The 19,081-nt window shown below is 42.0% G+C and overlaps 2 protein-coding genes across 4 annotated transcripts in view; one reads left to right on the forward strand and one right to left on the reverse strand.

Moving 5' to 3' along the window:
- Positions 1–3,275, reverse strand: part of calhm6 (calcium homeostasis modulator family member 6) — a 96,673-nt gene extending 93,398 nt beyond the window's left edge. For both annotated transcript variants that reach the window (XR_013506909.1, XM_071921426.2), the window contains exons 1-2: positions 2,733–3,275; positions 21–507 (exon numbers count right to left, since the gene is read on the reverse strand). Coding sequence is in view for 1 of the 2 variants with exons in the window: in XM_071921426.2 (XP_071777527.1) it covers positions 58–507; positions 2,733–3,275 (993 nt within the window). In the remaining variant the exon portion in view is untranslated. The remainder of the gene's footprint in view (positions 1–20; positions 508–2,732) is intronic.
- A 1,304-nt stretch (positions 3,276–4,579) lies between these two features.
- cnot10 (CCR4-NOT transcription complex, subunit 10) lies at positions 4,580–16,442 on the forward strand. Of its 2 annotated transcripts, none has more exons than XM_071921331.2 (19): positions 4,580–4,762; positions 5,648–5,739; positions 6,421–6,582; positions 6,753–6,903; positions 7,710–7,846; positions 8,470–8,553; positions 8,633–8,716; positions 8,897–9,014; positions 9,779–9,928; positions 10,066–10,268; positions 10,833–10,954; positions 11,533–11,712; positions 11,973–12,053; positions 12,993–13,106; positions 13,382–13,512; positions 13,947–13,979; positions 14,383–14,510; positions 15,223–15,298; positions 15,946–16,442. In XM_071921331.2, the coding sequence occupies exons 1-19, from the start codon at positions 4,747–4,749 to the stop codon at positions 16,113–16,115; spliced, it is 2,232 nt and encodes a 743-aa protein (XP_071777432.1). In that variant the 5' UTR covers positions 4,580–4,746; the 3' UTR covers positions 16,116–16,442. The 2 variants fall into 2 exon arrangements, with proteins under 2 accessions (XP_071777432.1, XP_071777449.1); XM_071921348.2 differs by having other exon boundaries at positions 4,580–4,710.
- Positions 16,443–19,081: the final 2,639 nt, after the last annotated feature.

The following is a 19,081-nucleotide window of genomic DNA, read 5'->3' on the forward strand; positions in this document are numbered from 1 at the left end:
AACCCTAATGCATACAATACCTCCTTGGTGAAAATAGATCCAGCTGAACGTTCCTCCTCAGGGCATCATCTGACCCTCATCCACAAAAGCAAGTACAGTGGGGTTGTTGGCCCCGGGGCCCTCTGACTTGATCGAGGCCATTCTCTTCATCTCGTTGTCAGTCTCGTGGCCCCCCACATAATCGTGGTTCTCCACATACTGGTGCATGGTGCTATAGTAGTGGTCTTTGGTGCTAAACCTGTAGAGGGAGGAGATCTTCTTCCAGTCCAGGTTGGAAGGCGTAACGATGGGGTCGGGCGACGTCTGCTGGAAGAAGCTCTTCAGGTTTCTCTCGGCGAGCTCCTTGGCGTGTTTTGTGGAGTAAGACTCCATGAGGTTGTTCTCCTCCTGAGCGTAGGCCCTCCAGAACTTGAGCTGCAGGTAGCTGATGGGGGAATTGCACCGAGCCACGCAGGTCAGGAGCAGGCTGGACACCACGATGGAGGCGATCAGCAGCCAACCCAGAATCTGTAATCACCGTCAACACATTACAGCATTTTATGGATTTATATTCAGGCATTAGAGATGTCAAACTCAGAGACTCTGCCACCAGGAAGTGAATTCCAGAATTCACGCAGAGAATTGTCCATACTTAACACCAGAATTTCATTTGGGCAAAAATAGGACAAATCTACAGCATGTCAATTAGTCGGGATGGGATGTTCTTCACTGTTGCGACCCCACTTTGTGATTTAGGGTAATAAGATGGGTGGATTTGTACATACAAATCTTGCCTAGTGTGGATTTAAACTCTGAGAATATGAAATTTGTTTTTTGGGGGGCGGGATTACAAAATGACTTTTATACATAAGGGGTGTGATATCCTATAAAAATGCAACCTCATTTGTAGATACTAGCTGCCAAATGTTGAGTTTGAATAGATGAGTTTCCCATTTACAAACAGTCGAGGATGCGCGCGCAGCTTAGGGGCAGAAAAGCTGCTGTGGCTATCAGAGCGACTTGGCTGTCAACAAACGGACAACAATGGCGTACCTGGCTAGTTTGTCAGACTCTGATCGCGCAGATTATATAGAAAAACTTGTTTTAAGTACTGGTGAATGACTGCCGGACCCTTATTCAATCCCAGTTGATGAATGGCTTGTAGACATGGCCAAGTGGCCACCCATCCAATGGCCAGACATATATGTGTCTGATTGAAAAGCCTAGCGTATACAAAAGACAGCCTCCGAGCATACAAATCTCTCGATGCTGTAAATTAAGTAGTATGTGGGCATGTGCAACAAATTAGACATTACAGCTCTGGTGAGTTTTGTGTGTTCAGAGCAGATCTTACCCAGCCAGCGTCAACGTGTGAAGGCAAAGCCCTCTGATGCATGGGTGTACGTACTGAAAAAGGCGACATCCTGACAACAAATTGTACATGTATGGCTGGGTAAGTATCAACCAGGGGGTATACTATGAAGCTAGCTAACTGAGTTAGCTGGATTGCTACTCCAATAGCACCCAGCTGCAGCCCCAGAGAAGCCCCTGGCTAGGCTAGGCGAAGTTAGGGATAGGGGTTAGGGTGAGTGTGCTATGCCAAGCCAGGGGCTTCTCCGGGGCTGCAGCAGGATCCTACTGTAACTGCTGATTTCGGGGGTTGCTTTTATTCTTTCCAGTCTAGGGTGCAACTGCGACTAGCAACTAGCAACTGCGAGGCATGATGTTAAAATATATGGCCACTTACTAAGCAAAAATCTTTGCTATCGCTTCTGGGAACTCAGATTACTAACTAACGAACGTGAACTGAGTGGCTACTGGTAGCTTTTCTGCCCCTGAGATGCGTGCGCACACTTCACGTGACGTTGCTCGGAAACTCATCTAGAAGCATGTCAGTCAACTTGGGCCACGCCCACAGCCCACAGGAAAGGGTACTGCCCACGCAGCCCCAACAGAGAAAATGGCCCAAAACAGCTTTAATTTTGTGACAGTTATCAAATTTTAAGAATGCCCAAATCTTGGTGGATGATGAGGATAGTACGCATGAGTGATACTAAATAAAAAAGGACAGATTTTTAAGATGGGTTGTCAATCCCTTTAATATAGAAAATCAATACCATATTCTATTGACAGATTTTTCATCATTACACCCACATCATGGCTTGCCATTCTGCTAAGAGGCACTTAAAGATCCAGTGCAATGATTTGAACTTTGAAGGCCAAGTCTGATGTGATTTCTAACACAATGAGCAGGGGTTTTATTTCAGTTTTTGATGGTTAGATGGTACAAAGCTTGTAGGACTGAGTGAGAGCCGGAGCTTCCACTGCAGACAATATTTCTACCTTTGGGGAACAAATATCCAGTGTTGGAACTTCAGCACTCAGCAACAATGGAAGCACAGAGATTTTGTCTATTGTCTAACAGTTAATCATGGGACCCATCAGAGCATTCATTAAAACATGGGGGTGAATGACATCATTTACACCAGGACATTGACTGGAATTCTAAATCAGTTTGATTCTGTTGACAACCAGAACAGTTATAATAATATGGGTAACTTTACATTAACAGGTCCTTTGTTAATACCATGAAATTGAGAAATGCAATTCTCATTGCACTGAACCTTTAAGGCAAGGTTTTTGCGTCAACATCCCAACTGCTTTAACTTTGATTCAATGAAATGCAGGGAAATGAGAAAAGCCGGGCTAACCATCTCAGTACAGCACATACAGGCCAAACAACTCTTCCTCACCTGGGACTCAGCTCGCAGAGTGGCAAGCACATCATCTCTGTCCGCCTGCGACACAGCTTTACCGCAGGGAAACTTGTACAGCTTCTCTTGACACTGCGACTGGGACACGCTCTCACCACAGAGGTGCTCTTTAAAAGCAGTCACATTGAGACCAGTCATTGCACACTCATAGTAGTTACCGCTGAGCAATGCCACAGCAATCCAGCTGGACGGTGCCACCACTGCTGTGGTGCTGATCTGAAGGAAGACCGTTACACTAGCAATAAGAGTTTTCCAGCGGCACAGTTTGGATTTGCGCTGACAGAAACCTGTGAGCAGTTTCCACGTCTTTTTGCTCAAGATGTAGCCCAACACCAGCAGTGCCAAAGCGGGCACTAGGAGGAATACCAAGCCGTAGAAAAAGTTCCAGCTGTTGCAGGGACACTGGAACACCACGGATGAGAAGATCTGCTCCCCGCCTGCTGTCAGCAACGCAAGTAAACCGAAGCAAAAGTTTGTCTCCTGCTTATTAGCAATATTGAGAACGGTCCTGAACTTATCCATCTCTCTGTCAGCGCGCACTGGTCGTCGGGGAGAGTGCGGCTGTAATTATGAAGCGCGACAGTCTCGCTTCCCGTCCTCCTGACTGTCTGTCGTCACTCATGAGTGTGTATCCCCCCCCTCTCCCCTCTCCCCCCTTCCCCCTCTCCACACACACACACACACACACACACACACACACACACGCACACTGCATGGTGTCAACTAGCTCTTTGGGTCATCATGGTTTATTTATGGGCGACAATAGCACACGAGGCACTGGCTCCGGTACATTTCGTTCGCTCAGAGAAGTACGCGCCAAACTCCATATGTCAATTTGATATGGACTAAATCGGCGAAGGTCATAACTATATAGTTTTGACTCATAAAATGAGTCAAGAATTATAAGCATCCACTCTTCAATTCGGCAAGCACAGCAATACAGCAAACAGCATTTATTTCAGTAAAATTTCAACTTTTAGTGTTGGGTCACCTGTAATTCCCGCAATGTTCTTCCACCAAAATATACATTGGAGCGCAGTAGCGAGCAGTAACCGATTCTAAAAGTTCTGATTTTATTGGAATGAAGTGCTGCTATGTATGGCAAAGCTCTTACATCTAATATCATGTACAACCAAAACGTCCAACCTGCATATATCCACTAAATTTCTGGGGACCGAGTGGAAAAATCACTGATGATGACATTACGACATTATGATTTGGTCAGTGTGATTAATTCTTACACGTACGTCACCAAATAGCTTACATTGGTCATGAAATTTTTTCTAAAAACTCCAAGAACAAATTTGGACTCACACAGGTTATTATGTATGGTAAGTGCTACACTCTAAGTAAAATCAGTAGACTCCCGCACACTGTCTTCACTTAACAAGAATTTATTAAATGACACAACGTTTCGGTCAAGCGACCGATACCTGACTATGGTCGCTTGACCGAAATGTTGTGTCATTTAATAAATTCTTGTTAAGTGAAGACAGTGTGCGGGAGTCTACTGATTTTACTTTGTCCTGCTCCTCCGACGCACCTGGCGCATATAGTGGTGCAAAGATCACCTTTTTGTTTAAGTGCTACACTCTGCCATGCCCAATTGAGGCCCATGACGGCTTATGGGTCCCTATGAAACAATATTTGAATCATGTTGCTGTTGCAACAGCAACATGATTCAAAAATATTCAAATAGGCCTATTGTTTCATGACGCCTAAACATTAATGTTAAGCGTCTGTGTGTTCTCTTCCAGTCCATATAGGGGCGGTGTTGTGCTATGATGCTTTGGTTGTCAACTGTCACCAAGTCGCAAAGAAGAATCTGTTTAGAGCGGACAGATTTCGGCTAGCTATCTCCCGTGTCAAACAGTGGAGTTGAAGCATTTACCTACAATTTTTGCTTTTGCTTCGCCGGTCAACGTGATTTACGGACTATTTGATCTTAATTACAAACGTAAGATTTCTAATTGTCATTAAAAAGGTCCCAGAAATGGCAGAAAATACAGGTGAGTGTCTTAGCTAACGTTAGCTGGCTAGCTAGCAACTGTGTCAATCTTAGCTAGCTGTAACTCCTTGAAGAGCTGCAGTTTGCTGCATTTGCTGGTTTCCCAAGTAAAAAGCTAGTAATGCACTTTTTGGGAAACGGCGATCAGCTGGCAGGTAGGTTGTGCAGGGATATCTTGCTAATTTGCTACCTAACCATCTATGCGAACCTTATCAGAATGCCTGTCTCCCAGTTAAGGTTAACGTTAGCCTAGCCGCGATGCGTGCCGTGTGGGTCACGCAAAACTCCATTCAGAAATCTGGCAATTAAATGTTGCCTTGCTTAACGGCAAACACACGTACTACTTAAAAGATGGCTTTACACCTTTTACTAATCGTGAAGGTCTTCTGGTATTTCGGTATCATATGATCCACCAAGCAGTGAGAATTGTTAATCTCACAGTATTCTTCCACCAAAAATGCACCGTGTTGGGCAGTAGCGAGCAGCTTGAACCAATTCTAAAAGTTGAGATGTTATTGAAATAAAGTGCTGCTTTGTGGATTATATCTATCTCGAATTGAAGAATGGATTCTTAACGATTCAACAATGGTTTTAAGTCATACTTTATGGTGTGTGCATTGCCGATATCCGAGACCACTCTAAAATGCGATATTTTTGAATGGATTTCGGCGTGATGTTCTCTCCGTACATGGCACATATTAGGGCACGTAACTGGGCTAACGTAAGCTATCAAATAAGCCGCCAACGGTCCCCTCACCGTCACATAGTATGTCAACACAGCCTGCTGAAAGCTGCTAGTCACCACCACTGGACTGTTAGTTTTGGTTCGGGAACCAATGTGATATAACATTACGACATCTGTTTTGTGCTTCTATTTTTTTATCAGAACAAAACGAAGCAAAGCACGACAACTCGTCATCACCTGGAATGACAGACCAAGAGAAAGAAATGGCAGCCAGTGCATATGAAGCGTTCACGGTAAATCATCTCCTCCATTCATCATTACATTACTTAAGAAGCCAGCCATAACTGCTTAGCTGTGGTTTGCCACCTATCAAAGCCACTCAGGTATCAAATAGGCTAATATCCCCAATGTATTCCTTTCTCTCTTTTATGGAGAGAATGTCACACCAGCCTCCATTTAAAACTATGGCAGTTTAATGTTGCCTTGCTTATGGCAAAGGCACACGACTTGAAAACAAGACTAATGACCTTTTCTGAATATTTAGGTAAATTCAGCATACATGTGATCAATCAAGAACATTTATTTCAATACAATTTAAACTTTTAGAGTGTGTTCACACTGCTTATTGCTGCTTTCATTACATGATTGCAGGTACAACAGGTGAACCAATTCTAAAAGTTGAGATTTCAACAAAATAAGCGCTGTTTGATGTGTCTGATGTATGCTGAATTGAAGAGTGGACCCTAATAATTGAGAGATCTTATGTTCTACCAAATGTATCATGTTTGCTGGTATGGCATTATTTCCATACAAGAGATATTGGCACCCATCAGGGCTACATGGAAGCCAGTCTTAGCTCCTTGGCTGTACTTTTCAGTAATGAGTTGACACCTATCAGATATCACAAGAGCTACTGGATATGCAACTGACATGAACATGTCCATGCTGCTTTCGCTGACTTTTGTTCCTCACAGGCTGGGAAGTATGATGAGTCTCTCAAACACCTTGAAACCCTGCAAGAGCTGAACAAGGAGGACTACAAGATCACAATGAATAAAGCTATTGCAGAATTTTACAAAAGCGGTCAAAGTACCACAGGGACTCTGAAGCAGACTCTAATGGCAATGAAAAACCAGGTAACGATTGAAATTTGGGTTATATTTTTCTCATGTCCTTTGATTCATGTTAGCTCCAGTGCCATGATTGTTTATGCTAGTTCTAGAGAAAAACAGCCGTTTATTTGCTTCTTCACAAGATATCTTGTACTTCATCATCCATCATGTATCATGTGTTTTAATCCCTCAAGGTTCACACATCAGTGGAGGACATTGACGGGTTGGATGATGTTGAAAATAGTTTGCTGTACTACAATCAAGCCATCATTCACTATCATATGCGGCAGTACTCTGAGGCGATCTCCATAGGAGAGAAACTCTACCAGTTTCTTGAACCATTTGGTACGTTATGGTGGTTGACATGAATTTTAGCAGAAAATGTTTGATGTAGGATATATTAATTGGCATGATCATCAACAGCAATGTTTTATAATGTCACAGATCACACAGCAAAAAAAACCTAAAATGTACTTTATCACCATGTTAGCCACTTAATGTGTTCACAGAGAAGTGTTGCTTAAAGGGGTTGCGTGTAACATTTTAACATCAATAAATCACAATTATTTTTGGGCTATTGGTATAATTACCATAAACAACAGAGACCATCACAAAGACGTTTGGCAGCTTCTACTGGCCTCTACACTGCATTTTACCTTGTTTGCCACTGGGTCGGATGTGGCGGGCAATCTGCTGAATTATTTTACAGCACAAAGGTTTGGTTTAGATTGGTAAAGATTGCTTTATGGCACAAAGCAGTAAGATGCCACTGTTCTTCCATTGCAAACAGAGCTAAAGCTTTCAGAGTTTCTGGCAGCAGATGGTGGAAGGAGTGAAAGGCAGATGGAAAAATCACTTCCAACATGTTTATCCTCTTCAGTCGAGCCAAAGATGCCAGGGACAGGGAGGGGGGACAGGAAGCAACAGGGTTTATGGGAAATGTGGTCTTAATTTTGACAGACACTAGCACTAACAATACTACTGGCGTGAGATAGAGGCTACCAATTGTCCCAACCATGGTCTCACTTATTTAAGGTTATAGCATCATAATTAGACAATGATGTATTGATGTTTAAAAATGCTACACATAGCAGCTTTAATCTGCGCCGCCACAGTTTGGCATGGCTTGATAGTGTTATTTGTCCTAGAAGAGAAGTTTGCTCAGGCGGTGTGCTTCCTGCTGGTGGATCTGTACCTGCTAACCTTCCAGCCAGAGAAGGCCCTCCACCTCCTAGCTGTGCTGGACAAACTCTCCGTACAAGGAAACAACAAGAACGGGAAAGGAGAGGTACTCCACTTCAGCAACTTGTCCTAAAGAATTTCATTTACCATTAATGTGGCTTGAGCCATGGAGTTACTGTATGTTCAACATGATATCTGCCATTGTCCTCAACAAGCATATTGTTCTTTAATACTGTTCTACAAGTGTTCTCAGTGCCAGGCTCAGCTGTAGTGCATGTGTGACTTACATTGAGGTTGTCTGTCCAGGAGGTATGTGGAGGAAGATGCAACCACTACATTCACAGGGACCCTGTAGCGGAGGCTGCAGATCTTATTCAGCATAATCTCAGGGTGCTTGGAGGACAGGTTACTAATTCACATGATGCCTCATCAGACTGGTTTGCTGGCCCAGAGCAGTGACAGCAGGCCACTCTTCAGCAGGCTTTATTCTGAAAGAGCATAGTTCAACCCATTATCTGAGAGTAGATATAGAAAATTAAAAAAAATAAAACTGTTACACTTCAATGGCCAAAGCATGTAAGAATGTTATTTAGTTTTTATGTAGTCCCATCTACCTCAGGCTGCTAACTGAAGATGACATTCCAACAGGGAAAGAAAAAAAAAAACATGCATATTTAAAAGCATAATGATGCCGTTGACTATGTATTGACTCCTTTTGTCGAATTCCAGAACAACAATTCAAACAAAGATGGGGCAAACCAGAAGGCAGAGCTCATGGCCATGATTGAGGCAGCCAAATCAAAGATGCACCAGGTGGGACTTCTCTATTCATACACTGTCTAATTGATTTTTTTTCTGTCTTCCAATCCTTGACTCATGTTTTGTTTTACAGTACAAAGTGAGAGCCTACATTCAGATGAAATCATCCAAGGCATGTAAAAGGGAGATCAAATCGGTGATGAACACAGCGGGGAATGTGAGTCTAATGCTTTGATGCTATTCATTTCCTCGTCTCTCACCAAAATAAAATCTTGGTAGATCGTAGAATTACTCGAGCAGCGGGGGGGAAAGGGATAGGATGTGTTTCAATAGCTTTTAAATGGAGTTGCTGATGTTGCTTATCTTTCTGACCCGTGTTTCTCGTCTCCTCCACCAGTCTGCGCCGTCACTCTTCCTGAAGAGCAACTTTGAGTACCTGAGAGGAAACTACCGGAAAGCAGTAAAGCTGCTGAACAGCTCGAACATTGCAGAGCACCCTGGGGCCATCAAGACAGGTGACGAGTCTCTCTAAAGATAGATGGTTTCTTCTCATAAGGCTGGGATTAAATATTAGAGGTGCACCAATAGGTTTTTCAGAACTGGTAGGAGTACCGATCCAATTCCGATTCCGTCATTCATGTAGCCTAGTATTGGTCTACTATAAAACAATAACAAGTACATCTGTCGTTTATTCACTGGATCAAGTTATGCACTGACTATTGTATGACTATCCTCAATCGAATACAAGAAAATAATGACAAATCTGTTTTTTCTAAGTTAACAGATAAAAACAGCTTATTCAGAATAGTTTGACAGATAAAAACAGTTTATTCAGAATTGGTTAACAAATAAAGAAGAGTGTGGTAGACTAGGCCTAATAAAACAGAATAAAATATAGCCTCGTAGCTAAGATTCCGTTGTAAACAATAGGTACTATAGGCCTATGAATTTCAAACAGCAGCATTTTCATGTCAGGAGATATTTGTCCGACCGGAAAAGTTTTGTTATATTGGACCAAAGCGCATGCCGTTGTAGTGTCAATATAGGGAAAATTAATTTACAGATCCGAGTAGGAGTACTTGGGAGTTGGATCAGCATCAATCCCCATACTTTAGATGCTTTCGGTGCACCTCTACTAAATCTCAACCCCAGTGTGCTATTCACAAAGTTTCTTTTTTTTCTCATTCAGAATCTAATTGGCTTCAGCAGTGACATTTGATCCTTTCTCACAAATGCAAGTTGATGGATTGTGCATGTTTCCCCGACTTGTCTTATTCAGGTGAATGTGTACGATGTATGTTCTGGAACAATCTGGGCTGCATACACTTTGCAATGGGGAAACATAACCTAGGCATTTTCTACTTCAAGAAGGCCCTGCAAGAGAATGACCACACATGCGCACAGCTCGGAGACGGCGGCAACGGGCAATGTGAGTCGGAAGTAGCACTGTGGCTTGACTGAAAATTGAACAAAGTGTCCATACGTGCACCATGACAATGAATGCGAATGTGCTTATTCCCCTTTTGCTATAGTTTTAATCAACTGTATTGTTATCATTTCATCCAGCTAAGAAGTTTGCAGGTATCCCCATGTGTGCGCTGCTAGCCAACAAGCGCTATGAGCTGCTGTATAACTGTGGGATTCAGCTGCTGCACATTGGCAGGCCTCTGGCAGCCTTTGAGTGTCTGATGGAGGCCGTGCAGGTTTACCACTCCAACCCGCGACTGTGGTTACGGCTGGCAGAGTGCTGCATCGCTGCCAACAAGGGGGTACGGATTGCTCGGCGTTCATCCTGATTTAGTATTTTGCTTTCATTGTTCAGTCCGAAGTTGTCATCCCATGAGTGGTTTCGAATTACGGGGTATTGGATTTTCCCTATCTAATCTGAGAATCCCGCTCTATCAATGTGGTTTTGCACAACCCGTTGCTTCTGAAAACTGTCCGTCCCCCTCAAAAGAAAGCAATGCCTGACCCCCCCCTAAATCACCTACAAATTTGATTTAATCTTTGCTAGATCCAGGCAAGAACAAGGATGTCCCTGCTGCTTAAAGTGGAATATTATCTAATGATGAATATTCTTTTCCAAAGGACAGTTCAGTCATTATTTATGAACATTAAAAAATCTAGCAACCAGAGGATCATGGTTGATCAGTGATGTCAGCATATTATTGACAATAATTGGGGAAACGAAAGAATGTCAGTTTGAATGTATACATCCAAATTAGCTTTATTTCATAGTAGTAACCATGTAACAATGCTGAATGAGAAAATGTGTGCAGAAAATCACCTTGGGCGTTCTCACAGTTGTGTTTTCTATCTTTTCTTGTTTCCAGGGCTCGGAACAGGAGAGCAAGGGTTTACCTTGTAAAAAAGGCATAGTTCAGTCTATTGTTGGGCAGGGTTACCACCGCAAGATTGTCTTGGCATCACAGTCTACCCAGAACACTATCTACAGGTCAGTGTCGACTCCAACAGGTCCATCCTGTATCTACTTCACTCCACAAAGGAAGCTTTTCTTCATTTTGACATTTGCCTGTATTGACCAGCAGAGGGCAGTAATACTGAACAAGTTTTTATATGACATTGACACAAGTGATTGTATGATTTGTGACTAAAAGTTGCTGTTGGGTATGGGTTGGGTATGGGTTGCCGATATGGGTATTCAAATACCCATATCGGTGGGACCGATATGGGTATTTGAAGGCTGATACTGATATTTTTGGATTGAAACTGCTGGCAGCTGATATTTTGGGCTATTCAATACTTCTGTATATACAATATTTTTATTGAGATTGCAGAATGGTTTTCCCCAAAAAAATATAATTAAAATGGTTCAATGTTTCCCCTAGAATTTTATTCCTGGCAGAATGGGAACATTTAGTCTCATTTTTAATAAAAGAACGACATCAGCTGGATATATCTGTCTAATCCTACTTTACGGCCATCTGTTCATAAACAAAGAGCTATTTATTTTCTTTTTGATTACAATTGGATCCAGTAACAATGTTCAATGTGTGGTGTGTGTGTGCACAGTGAGGGCCAGTCAGCGGCTATCCCAGTAGCGAGTATGGAGTTCGCAGCCATCTGCCTGAGGAACGCCCTGCTACTCCTCCCTGAACACCAGCAGCAGGAAACCAAGGCCGAGAACGGCTCCAAGAGCTCCAGCCAATCGGGAAGCACAGAGAGCGGCAGCGAAAACAGTGACGCCTGCAGGTCAGACAAACACACCTGATGCTCATCCACTCAGCATACATTGTTTGTGTTTATCTTTATTGAGCAGTATGTCATTTATAAAACATAGTAAAAGTTGTATTCTTGTGAAAATTTAACTAACGGTGTATCTTCACATCTTAGCGTCTCGTATGTAAATGAGTTTTGAGTTTTAGGGAGCCAGAGAGCTGAGATCACATTCAAATAAAATGATTGTGATGATGATAATGAATGATAATGAACATTCATTGTGTGTTTCCTAGTGGGAAAGGCCAGGAGGCCGATAAGTTCCTGTCTGCAGCCCCATCGTCCCCTCTTAGAAAACAAGAGGTAGAGAACCTCAGGTAATGGAGCATTTAATTTTCCTTTTTCTTCTCCTTCCCCTATAAAGGACTCATTTTCTTTTTCTCATCTCGAATCTCTGATCTGATCTCCTCCACCTGAGATCCCTCATCTCCTGGCCAGTGTTTATGATAGGGGTTGGTCACACCTTGGCGTCGTCATTGTCATTAAAGGCCCTGACACACCAAACCGACTTCAAAGAACCAGCGGCGACGAAGGCCGACTGTTGCGTTGCCTCACGTCGCCTGCGTCTGGTCCAAAAAGTTGCACTTGAACACACCGCAAAGACTACAGCCGATGGCCAACTAGCACGTACGTTCTGCGCCTGCATGAGGGGAAATAACCATATGTCTGATAAGAAGTTGCAAATGGCACTGGCGTTGTCAGCCCTTGGTCTTTTGGTTGTGGAAGAAGAAAGGAAGAGGCGGAGGCGAAAAATAAGAAACCGCACTAAATGGGTGAAATCATGAATAACGTTACTCCAGCGACAGGCTCAAGGGGCTTTCCCGAACCTGTCTCTTTCCTGTTCAGTTCCACATGTTGAAGGAATTTATCAGTCCAATCAACCAGAGGCAAAACACGAACTACCAATCAGAGTGATCTCTCTCACCGACGGGCTCCGACGCCGATTCAACATGCTCAATCGGCCGAAAAGACGCCGACAGGGTCCGACTAGTGCCGACGGTGCGGGACACACCGCAAAAACTAGGGACACCGACGCTTACCGACGGCCCGACATTGGCCGACGGCCGACCGTCGGCCTGGTGTGTCAGGGCCTTAAGGCTGACATCAGAATCATGAATTAAATGCATTTAATCATACAAACTTGGTCAATAAATGTATATTGGCAGTAAAATCAATGTCCTGTGGAGGGGTTTCTCTGTCTGTTTTCTTGTTAGTATTTGCCTCGGTTGAGGATGTAAAGGTTTGTTTGTCTGCAGGTGCTCCATCCTGGCCTGTAGTGCCTATGTAGCGTTGGCACTGGGAGACAACCTCATGGCTCTAAACCATGCTGAGAAACTCCTCCATCAAACCAAGGTCTCTGGATCCCTCAAGTAAGTACTTGGTCCCTTCTCCAATCATAGCCATCAAATAGATCTGTTGAAACTGTTATCATGTGCTATTTTAATTGTGACTTCAATAAATGATTATCACATTCATTTTGGGACATTAGTATAAGTACCCTAAACAAACGAGACCATCACCAAGAAGATCGACTAATTCAAAGAAATGATCACCCAATGTTTTTCTCTCTTTCTCCCTCTTTTGATCCTTCAACTGTCCCGTCCCATCCGTCCCGCCCTTCCCTCTGCCCCGGTGTGTTTCCCAGGTTCCTGGGTCACCTTTACGCCGCCGAGGCGCTCATCTCTCTGGATAGGATCTCCGACGCCATCGCTCACCTCAACCCCGAGAACGTCACTGACGTGTCACTGGGGGTGTTGACCAGCGAGCAGGACCAAGGTCAGGCCCGTTCTCTAGATGGTTTTACCAAAAAAAAAAAAAAATGAGACATTTTGTTATCCATTATGATGTTGAATCTATCCTCTTTATACGGTAAAAGGTTTTGCACTTTTCTTTGTTTCTGTTTTTATTACACCTAGAAATCATTTCATTCTCTTCCTTTTTAGCATCACCCTTTTTCATTATGCCTTTTTTTCTGTCCTCTCCTCACATAAATGTACAAAATTATGTGATGATCTTACAATAGTCAGTGACCCAATTTCTGATTCTATTACATGCATGAGTTTTCTGTCATTAACCCCAATACACTTTTCAATAAAGACCTGAAAGGAGAGAGAGAGACACACACACACTCACACACACATTTACACACAACCATCAGTATCTCAGGTTCCTCATTATCAGGCAATTTTTTTTATTTTTTTTGTTCACAGGATCAGACAAAGGGGATGAGCCTGTTGAATCCTGTGAGTATACTTTCATAAAGCTTAATGCATGATTTTTTTTAAGATGAGATTAAACCTGAAACAATCAAAAAATACATAAAGTTCCTCCAGAATATATTATTATTATTATTATTATTAACAATAAGTATGGAAATCTATGAATTACAGCATGTATTAACAAATATCAGCCGTAGAGCATTCTGAGACAAAGAAATTAATGGAAAATATGAACAATATTAAAATAATTATTTTTCTTACATTGAATACGAACACGACTGTTAAAATAATGGCTGACGTTTCACCATAATTGTTCCCTTCATTTATTGATTTGTGTGTGTGTGTGTGTGTGTGTGTGTGTGTGTGTGTGTGTGTGTGTGTGTGTGTGTGTGTGTGTGTGTGTGTGTGTGTGTGTGTGTGTTTGCAGCAGGGAAGCAGACCCCCCTGTGTTACCCCAGCAGTGTCACGTCAGCCCGGGCCATGATGCTGTTCAACCTGGGCAGCGCCTACTGCTTGAGAAGCGAGTATGAGAAGGCCCGCAAGTGCCTGCATCAGGTAAACACATACACATTTCCATCATGTCTGCAGGTCCTGGAAAAAGTCTCATATATATTTTCTAACCTCAAGGCCTTAAATTAAATCCCGTAGGTCTTAAAAATACAGCATTCACCTTCAAGTTTTTGGATTTTTTGAGGGGAAAAAATAAGGCCTTTAAAAGCTCTTGAAAATGAATGGGTGGCTTGGAAAGTACTTGATTTCTCTCTGGACCTCTGCCCGCCGTTGTGGAGTTTTGCTTGATGTCGCAGCAGTTTTAAAGACCCCATGAAATAAAAAATACCTTTTACCTTTTTGCCGATGTTGCTGGACTCAGTGTTCACCTATTCACCAATACAGGCCCCAAAAAATTACAAAAAAATTCATCCAATGACATTTTGATAACCATTGGAATTATTCCCCCCCACCCCCTGCGAGTGTAGACTGCTGTCCATGTTTGATCTGAACTGCCCACTTCCTCCATATCTCATTAATATTCAAATAAGCCCTTCCCACTGACGCTTCCTGTTCTAACTTTCCGCTTCATTCAGAAATATGTCAGCACACGGAAGGAAATCACACTCTCCATGCTACTTCACGGGGTCTTAAAACAGATTTTATTTTTTCCATTAAAATCCGTCATTAAAATAGTTTTACAGCATAAACTATGTAGAGCTCAAAGGACATAAACGCATTCCTAGCACTCGTGTGATTTGTGCTGTGTCGTCCTTAGGCTGCGTCGATGGTGAACACGAAGGAGATTCCCCCTGAAGCCATTCTGCTGGGAGTCTACTTAGAGCTGCAGAACGGTGAGACCTCCCTCATGCTGTCTCTGTCTCTGTTTGTCAATACAATGGAACTGCTAGGGAGAGATTTTGTATGGACTTTTTTTAGGTGTCAGTAAGTACAGCTGATTAAAATATTTAGTTTTGGCGATATCGGCTTTTTATTAAAAATCAGATATGGTCCGGTCAGTGTTGTCCACTTCCGATATGATGGATATGATTAAGTTTGATTGATTACATATTTATTGTATATTTGATCAATGCTACACTGGTTGTCTATGGGAAGTCCTTAGCCTGCATTTTGATCAGATTCCACACAAGAATTCATGAGTATGGTTTCTACTCCTCATTATTATCATTCTGGGTTTCAGTGGAGAGTTTTAGTGTCCCATCATGTTCTAAATGCTGTTTCAGAGGCTTTTCCACCCTGACAAGAATCAAATTCTGGTAGAAACACGTAATCATTGTAGTTTTTGGCCTGAAATTGGTCAAATGTAAAGATATTAAATATTGGCTTTGCCTTCTAAAAACCCATATCGGTCGAACCCTGGTCTGGTCGCGTGTGAATCTGCTTTCGAGCGACCACAGCCGATTTAAAAGCGATCGATTTGTTAGCCGGCGTAGCGTCTGAGTCAGGGGGTTAACCACCTCAGAGTTTCCCCTCTCACCAGGAAACACACAGCTGGCCCTGCAGATCATCAAGCGGAACCAGCTGCTCCCCACGTCGGTCCCGACGGCGTCCCCGGACTCGCGGAAGAAACCTGTCCAGTCCTTCCAGTCTGTCCAGCCCATCCAGCCCATCCAGATGCCCTCATCCTTCACACAAGTACAGCGCAAATGAGCCTTACCACCCCCCACCCCCCCACACCACCACCCCCCATGCACGACAAACTACACACACACGCGCGCAGACGCACCCCTGTGGACCCATGATATTATTTATAATGCTGCTTCCCCTCAGCATCAACAGCCATATGAAATGCAGAGGTCTGGAAAGGGGGGTTTTCACCACCAGCAATGTCCATCGACTTAGCAGAACTGGGATCATTCCGCTCTGAGTTTTTAACTTTTCCTTTTGTTGACTGAGGCATCTGTTAATGATGTGCGTTGTCTGACTCTGCTCTGTGGCAAATTAAATAATGGAAAATAAATTTTATTTACAATATGACACGTGTTTCATTTGAATTCTTATTTTGTGTCAGGCGTTGTGGAAGTGTGTGTTTTGATGCTGCACTAAATAATTACTTCTTTATAGTACTGGATATATCTGGATATATTGCTTCCTTTTCTTGCTTCTCTTTATTTTTCAGTACTTCTTGGAAGGTTTTAGTACATTTTTCTCTATTTACATGCATAGTTATCTAATTTCCCCAATGGGAACAATAAAGTTTGATCTTTTATCTCGCGGGGGGTAAAAAGGTTAGAGAAGTGTGCTTGTAACTGGAAGTTTACCAGAGCGTAACCACCTGATGGCAGTGTCTATTGTGAAGGAGCGATATGTTCTTAAAAAGCTCCAAATGACCTCAGATCCTTTTCAAAATACAAACTACTCCTCATTCCCCCTCTGTCTGTAATGTGCTTTGTTATTCAACGTCCATTGGAAATGTCACAAAATAATGGAGGACTAACGATTGCTTATCAGCTGCAAAAACAAAACAAACCTTGAGAAATATGTCAACTTTTGACAGAATTTACAGATTAAAAACAGATATCAAACCAAATGTGTTTTATTAACAGTCGAGTCAAAAGAAAAGAAACTATTTCTTGCAGGCCTGTTGACTGTCAGCGATCTGGTGGAAGTTTTGCTGCCTTCATGCGCTCCTCATAAGCTCGTATTTCCGAGGTTCACAGTCATAAATTCAGCTTGTGTATTAAAGTGCTGTTTAGTCAGATATAACATCGGACCCTGAAACAAAAGTATCTTTTTCTGATTCTTTTTTAAATAAAGTTGTACAGAGTTACTGCAATGGCAGAATAAAGAGGAAAATATTTGCATCAGTTTTGTAATTCGTGTTTTGGATTTAAGCTTTAATTAGGTTTATTGGATAAAAGTTGTATATGCATGTCAGTCAGCATTTTGTAAGAAGTGTCAATTTTTTCAAACAGTGGACATCTCATTTTGGAATGAAACTCTTCAACAGAAAAGGTAAAATATTGACATTTCAAAAGTAACACATTCTAAAATAGGAAGCAGTAATTTGCTTCTAGATATTATTTCTTATCAAATATATACCATCATCACAAATAATGAAAAATGACTTAATTTTAATCAACCCATTTTCAGAATTTCCTTATGTTTAATATGTATGCATGTGTCAGAGTCAGGATCATACAGTGCAAACAACAAACACTGAACAATTACATGGCACGTGCTTTTAATATGCGCAGCAAGAAACTAGAGCACTAATTGCAAATAGTCCAAATGAGTATTTGTTAGAGGACCTTCATCTTCATTATGTAAAGGGACCTAGCTATTCATTATGGCATAATATGACCAAACCAATATTAATGTGTGACAGGGAAATGAGAAAGTCATTTTGACAAACTGATCCCGTTTGATCAAAAACCCAAAGCTATGAACATTGCAGAACAATCAAAGAAATCAGATTTACATCCAAAATGATTGTCTTTGAAACCTAAATTGAACCATTGCATCTCTGTACAATTGCAATTGAATTCCTCATGCATTTTGTTTGAACAGCAGATGGCGATGAAGTGTGATTGCACTCCTGGGATTTGACTTTGCAGAACAGAAGTATTAGGGGCGGGACTTTGGAGTGGTGTGGGTCTGCTGCTATTGGTCAGATCAAAGATTGAGTAACAGGCTTTTCAATCTCTGCCAGACATTTTGCAACTTTCATAGTTTTGGGCTGCAGTAATCGGTGTTTGGTTTGTGATACCAAGTCTCTTTGCATTGCAAGAACTTAACAATACTCTTGTCATAGTATTTGTCCTGACTTGTGACTTACAGTCATCTATTTAATCATTTCAGGTGCACCTCACATTATCATCTTCCTGGTCCTGTACTTTGTGATAGAGAACTTCATATTCCTCAAGTAAGTAGGCAGGTTGCATGCACATTAATATTCAGAATATGAGTCTTATTCCAGGGATCTGGCGTTTACATGGAACGATCAGTAACCAATGTTTTCATATATCTGTATACATGGAAACAGGTCACTGTTAAATAGTGGTGCGTTATTTCGATGCTCGTGACCCCATGGAAACTAAACCCAACAATAAACAACAAGCATATTCAGGTTTTTCTTATTCAGGATGTGTTATCCCGGTTATTGTAAACAGGATATGGTGTTTACAGAACATTTAATATCCTGAATATAAATGAATATTATTCAGGATTGTGATACACGTTTTGTTACAAACTTGTGCACTGAAGTGATAAGGCATTCTCTTTCATGTATGTTCATGTATGTTGTAAATAATGTATTTTACAATTTTCTCGTGACAGTCTGTTCACTGCTCTGCTTGTGGATAAATATGATAAACAAATAAGGGAGTCCAAAATACAAAAAGTATATGCTCCACAACAAATAATATGACAATCTAAAACGTAAGGGATTGTAATTTGGAGTTATTAACAGTATGTAGCTTCCAAGAGGGGATCTTCTGGATCAGCCCTTAGACTTCTTTTTTTATGGAAGGTACTGAGCTGTTTGATTCATCTGCTGGAACCATAGCTGCTGCAAGACGCTGAAATACTGATGTTCTCTTTCAGGCACCAGAAGAGGAATTTCTGGACGATTCAGACAACTATTATACAATCCATTTCAGTTCATTTTCATAACC

This window comes from Centroberyx gerrardi, chromosome 12 (assembly GCF_048128805.1).
Source record: "Centroberyx gerrardi isolate f3 chromosome 12, fCenGer3.hap1.cur.20231027, whole genome shotgun sequence".
Classification (NCBI taxonomy): Eukaryota; Metazoa; Chordata; class Actinopteri; order Beryciformes; family Berycidae; genus Centroberyx; species Centroberyx gerrardi.

Coding starts and splice junctions, on each gene's coding strand:
- cnot10 (XM_071921331.2), top strand. Junction 9,015..9,778: donor CCCTGGGGCCATCAAGACAG/GTGACGAGTCTC, acceptor TGTCTTATTCAG/GTGAATGTGTACGATGTATG. Junction 13,513..13,946: donor GACCAGCGAGCAGGACCAAG/GTCAGGCCCGTT, acceptor TTTTGTTCACAG/GATCAGACAAAGGGGATGAG.